A 6,110-nucleotide genomic window follows, 5' to 3' on the forward strand; every position below is an offset into this window, starting at 1 on the left:
TCTGTGTTGTTGTGTGTGTCGAACTGCTGTGCTTTATCTTGGCCAGGTGGCAGTTGTAAATGAGAACTTGTTCTCAACTAGCCTACCTGGTTAAATAAAGGTGAAAAAAAAAATGAAAAAACAAAAGAAAAAAAAAAACAAAGCACTCACTCAGCATGCCAAGTGAAGAAAGGGAGGCATTTATTTGACACACGCTTGCATGCACCGGATCACATGCATACAGACACACACAACATAACATTTTATCTGCACAGTACAAATATACCAATGGGAATCTCATCATCCAGGAATTAAAGAGTTAATGGTCATCCTAATCATGGTCATCCTAATCAAATAGACTTTGAGAATGCTTCATACCATTCTAACTATCTAATGAAAAGCGAGAGATAATCGGGTATAAATGGGAGTTGGTTAAAACGTTTCTATGACAGTAAAGCTATTAAAAATGTGTATGGGAGTGGATTGGTGAGGTTAGGCACACATTCTGAATAAAAGAGCACTTTCAATATCATAAATTAAACATCACCTGCAGTGTTTTAACGTGAAGGTGTGTGGGTGTATGGCACCGTTTTGCACACATAAGCATAAATAAAAGTTAAGGTCCAGTTGCAGCATAAAACATTGTAACATGAATTGCTTTCAGCAGGTTTATCAGAGTACACACTGTCAGTCCTACCTGGAATACAGCTTCTTTCCAGAATGTTTAGCCCATCACATCCCTGGCCATAGAGATGCAGATTTCTTTGATAATATCTATAGAAATAATTATGCACCCAAATGATCACAGGAACAACACATTTTTATCAACATCAGATACACTGATTATTCAACACATTAAGAACACCTGCTCTTTGTTAAATCCACTTCAATCAGTGTAAATGAAAGGGAAAGAGAAAGGTTAAAGAATCATTTTTAAGCCTTGAGATATGGATTGTGTATGTGTGCCATTCAGAGGGTGAATGGGAAAGACAAAAGATTTGTGCCTTTGAATGGGGTATGATAGTAGGTGCCAGGCGCACCGGTTTGTGTCAAGAACTGCAACACTGCTGGGTTTTTCACGCTAAACAGTTTCCCCTGTGTATCAAGAATGGTCTACCACCCAAAGGACCTCCAGCCAACTTGACACAACTGTGGGAAGCATTGGAGTCAACATGGGCTAACATCCCTGTAGGGAGGGAGGTGCAAGTCACTATTAGGAAGGTGTTCCTAATGTTTGATATCACATCATACACGTCCTGCACTTAACTGTATAGGCTACCTCCAGTTCTGCTCAGAATAGATGGCACACGGTAATGTTTTAATTTTAAATGACTTGACATTCAGTAAATAATACTTTATGACTGAGTGAAAACGTTTGTTTAATGTTAAATGACAGTTTATGGTCTGCATAAATTATTGTTATGACTCCCTTGACAATGAGACTACATCTGCTGAAAAACCACATTTCCCAGCCCCAGCTTCGCATTTAGATTTCCTGTAGGGCTGTTCAACATTCTCTCTACAGCAACCCACGGCGCTGTGTTGTTCTTGGTTGAAGGAACAAGCAAATAATAATAATGTTGGGCCAGGTTGTACGACGATTCACAACCTCTGCGGTTCGCTCATCTCATTACGGCGAGGGACCAGGACAGGTAATTTCCTAAAAAAATAAAGGTTATAAAGATGAGTTAAATAAAGCTGCTGTTAGGCTTAGCCGGCGTCTGTCGGTCATAAACTAGGTAACGTTAGCCTTAATCTGCAGGGTTGTCGTGTCAAAACTAAGTGCTAATTTTGGAAGTTATGAGTCATATCGAGATACGTTAGATATGGGTGTGTATTGTAGTCAAGGTCGTTGTCTATTTGACTCCTGTGTGGGGCTTTTACTTGCCGTAACGTTGGGTAGGTAGCTAGTTAGCGTTACAAACCATGCATAGCCATCTAGCTAGCTAAATTAGTCAATTAATTTATACTAGCTAACTATTCAAATGTTACTCACGTTAGCTAGTCCTGGATTGTCAGAAGATACTGTGAAATAGATACGGATACTTCTTCAAGTCGTCATAGAGGACATGGAGTGGTTAACATCCCTCTTAAACATGATTATTAGGGCTAGCGGTAGTTACATTATTGGTTAAATCGTCAATTTGTACGATTAAACTGAGACTACCATGTAACTGCAGCCTATGTCGAAAATATAAGACAACGTCGTCACAAATCTGGGACCAGGCTTGGAAACTCTAACCCTGGCAATTGACAGGGAAACTCAAGGGTGTACTCGCAATGGCTGTCTGGTATTATGATGCAATCATTTCTATGGTATTTTAGAATGTTTTGTCAATTGATACTGGATTACAATGGTAATGTTCATTCAAATTTTGCAAGCTGATGTGGCTCTTGCAGTGGATTGTATTTTTGTAATGTCAGTTGAGTTGACTCAACAAATCACAGCACAAATTGAAGGGCACACTTCCTGCTTTTAGTCCTGGCTCAATGGCTGCCAGTCCACCCATTATGCCACCATTGACTTGACTGGAGACACCCTTTCTATTCATTCTTATTTCTATGGTCTTAACCATTGTCATCTTCATCCTAGGCTGCAGCTAGCCAGCTAACGGTTAATGCTATACGGGATCCTTTGAACTTCCCTACCACTAAAGAAAAACCTTAACACCTAACCCTTAACCATGAAAATGTTCAACTTCAATGGTGTAGGATCCCGAGTAGCAAGTACGGACAGCTAACGTTACTTTCAAAGTCTTTTGAGTTCCAATTGTACTGGTTGACACTGATTGTCCTCAAGCAGACGTTGGCTGCAGTCCTACTTAGACGGTCATAACCTTGTCCATGTATTCAGTCACGTGGAACTGTGATAAGCTTATTACATGGTCAGCTCTCTCTAAATACCTATGATGTGTTTATGTTTGTTAGAACCTGCCATTCTCAGTAGACAACAAGTGGCGTCTGCTGGCAATGATGGTGGTGTTCTTCGGCAGTGGCTTTGCCTTCCCCTTTATCGTCGTCAGACACCAGCTCCTGAAGAAGTGAAGTGGCAATGCATGCCACGTAACCTCCAAGGTAATTGCCGCTGATCTATTTTTCATCTGAATGTCAGCACTGTTTGGCATTTACATACATCCTGATGGGAACAATTACCAGACTTTGACGTCTATCACGCAGTCGGTAGTTGTATCTTATTCTACAGCAGACCTCAAGTAAATTATCGGTGTCTGTGGGTGATAGTTACAAATGTCATGCAAGTTTATTTTCAGTTCAGCTTTTAAGATAAGCTTGCACATTAGCATGGTAATGTGATAGTTTATTACCAACCCTGATAAATATCTGATTGAAATTAGGCTGAATTTCAATCGTCACTGTCACATTTATCTCTGGTGTTTACTCAGAAATTGGATTTCTGTCATCGGCTTTGTGTAAGCCTTCTTATCAATCTGTCTTTTGTGTCCTTTGCAGGTCTGCGCTCAACATATTTATCCAGCAGAATTCCATTCGCTTCGAAGAATGGAAATCCCTAATTGTTTGTAAATAAAGTTCACTCAAATGTATATTGTTCGAATACGTTTTTGTCCTTGAGTTTGGGTTTCCACTAGATTCTGTAGCCACAAAGTAAAAATTGGCTATTGTAAATATTAATGAAAACAAATCTGCTATTTTGTCTTAATTTAAGGTTAGCAGTATGTTTGTTTAAAATCAGATTTTAAGAAGATCCATTGTGGGAATAGGCAGGGTTTAGCCACGATTACTTTGTGGCTATAGAAGCTAGTGACAACATTGAGTTTGTGGTCCAGACTGTGATGTCATGCTTCAGCATACGCATCTCCAGAAGTGTCACTCATGGAGTAATCATTTTTATGCGAGTTTTCAGAATAATGTAGGCACAAAATGGGGAGAAGCATGTCTGAGACTTATTTTCATTTTTTTTCCTGTTTTGTGCCTACTGTACAAAAAGTTGTCAACTAGGTTTGTTTCCAAGTGGTATTTTCTGTGTGTATTTGACTCCATAATATACACTACCGCTCAAAAGTTTGGGGTCACTTAGAAATGTCCTTGTTTCTGAAAGAAAAGCAGTTTTTTTTTGTCCATTAAAATAACAAAATTGATCAGAAATACAGTATAAACATTGTTCATGTTGTAAATGACTATTGTAGCTGGAAACGGCTGATTTTTAATGGAATATCTACATAGGCTTATTATCAGCAACCATCACTCCTGTGTTCCAATGGCACGTTGTGTTAGCTAATCCAAGTTTATACATTGAAAAGGCTAATTAATCATTATAAAACCCTTTTGCAATTATGTTGGCACAGCTGCTAAACAATTCTGATTTAAAGAAGCAATAAAACTGGCCTTCTTTGAGATTAAACTGGCTGCATTGGACCTTTTAGGTAATTAACATCTCATCGTGCTTAGGGTCATGTATGAAAATGCTGGGCAGGCCATTATTTTGGCTACCATGGCTATGGCCTCATAGAATGACAAAATACCTCCATACACCGGGCACGAGTGGTCACTGACTGGTTTGATGAGCATGAAAACAATGTAAACCATATGCCATGGCTGTCTCACTTACCAGATCTCAACCCAATTGAATACTTATTGGGAGATTCTGGAGCAGCGCCTGAGACTGCGTTTCCCACCAACAAAACACCAAATGATGGAATTTCTTGTGATAGAGCGTGAGCTTAATTGCTAAGTAGCACTAGCTAGTTCACATTGGCTTGGGAAACTACCTCTAACATAAAAATGGTATCCATGAGTTCATCTGACCGGGGAAGTAGATGTCTTCATTGTTAAAATCCCGAAATATTCCTTTAAGACACTTGTTGGTATTTCCATGCAGTTGGAGGAGGCTCAATCTCTCCTGTCTGCCAATGCAGAGTTTATCTCAAATGAATGCTTTTTTTAAAGCAGTTGGCCTTTGGGATTTTAGGTCCATACAATTATGTCTTGAGGTGTGAACAAAATTGTTTCAATAATAGCATGCTGTTAGCACACTTTCAGAATATTGATTTACACAAAAGATGATTGACTCAGTCTGGAGAAAAATCTAAATGTTCACTAAATTAGATAAGACTTATTTAGATTTTGCGTCTGTCACAAAATAAATTCAGTAGAAGGTATGGAAAGCCTAGAGCCTTAAATGTATTTAGCATTGAAATTGAATGTCAATTTGAATGCAGGGCATGAACCAAAACATCCAGTTCCTTCTGCTCTTTGCTATAGGTTTATGGATGGAATAGTTTCTCTTTCTCACTTGCTCTGCGTTGCAGGGTAGATTTTCATTTTCTTTTTGAAGTTGTGTGTGTGTGTGTGTGTGTGTCAGCAGGAGAGAGACCCTCACAATGGGACATTGGTCATAAGAATGAGAAACGACCAGGGCCCGGTTTCCCAAAAGCATCTTAAGGCTAAGTTCATTGTAAGAGCATTGTTAAATCTCCAAGATTTTTACCGAAAACAATCGATGCTAAAGGTAAACTTGAAAACACTTGTTCTTTACAAGTGTCGTTGAATATTATTTTTATTCCAATTGCGCTAAAATAAGCCATCTCAATATTTGCAGCCATACTGTATAGCAGTGAAGGTTCCACAGAGGAGGAAGGGGAGGATAATCCCCCTTGGTGAATAAAAAAAAAAGGCTGATTCTGTGTCCTCGGGGTACGTTTTTAGGATTTTATAAAAAAATATGTTTATATGTTAAATTCACCCCATATTTCTTTTATCACCTCTATCAAGTATTTTAGCTACTTTTCAGATGTATTTTATACCTACATTTTCACTTCAATTATAGGCAGAGTTACTCTGTGCAGTGTGTGTTCTTTTGCCCATCTTAATATTTTCTTTTCATTGGCCAGTCTGAGATATGGCTTTTTCTTTGCAACTCTGCCTTGAAGACCAACATCCCGGAGTCGCCTCTTCACTCTTGACGTTGAGACTGGTGTTTTGTGGGTACTACTTCATGAAGCTGACAGTTGAGGACTTGTGAGGCATCTGTTTCTCAAATTAGACACTCTAATGTACTTGTCTTCCTGCTTCGTTGTGCACCGGAGCCTCACACTCCTCTTCCTATTCTGGTTAGAGACAGTTTGAGCTGTTCTGTGAAGGGAGTAGTACGCAAC

The 6,110-nt window shown here is 39.1% G+C and overlaps 1 protein-coding gene across 1 annotated transcript; it reads left to right on the plus strand.

The window, feature by feature from the left end:
• Positions 1–1,462: 1,462 nt before the first annotated feature.
• On the plus strand, positions 1,463–3,539 carry LOC110535720 (cytochrome c oxidase subunit 7C, mitochondrial). The gene is made up of 3 exons (XM_021620919.3): positions 1,463–1,631; positions 2,908–3,054; positions 3,448–3,539. The coding sequence occupies exons 1-2, from the start codon at positions 1,557–1,559 to the stop codon at positions 3,022–3,024; spliced, it is 192 nt and encodes a 63-aa protein (XP_021476594.1). The 5' UTR covers positions 1,463–1,556; the 3' UTR covers positions 3,025–3,054; positions 3,448–3,539.
• Positions 3,540–6,110: the final 2,571 nt, after the last annotated feature.

Source organism: Oncorhynchus mykiss, chromosome 11 (genome assembly GCF_057628025.1).
Source record: "Oncorhynchus mykiss isolate SJ-2025 chromosome 11, ASM5762802v1, whole genome shotgun sequence".
Taxonomy (NCBI): Eukaryota; Metazoa; Chordata; class Actinopteri; order Salmoniformes; family Salmonidae; genus Oncorhynchus; species Oncorhynchus mykiss.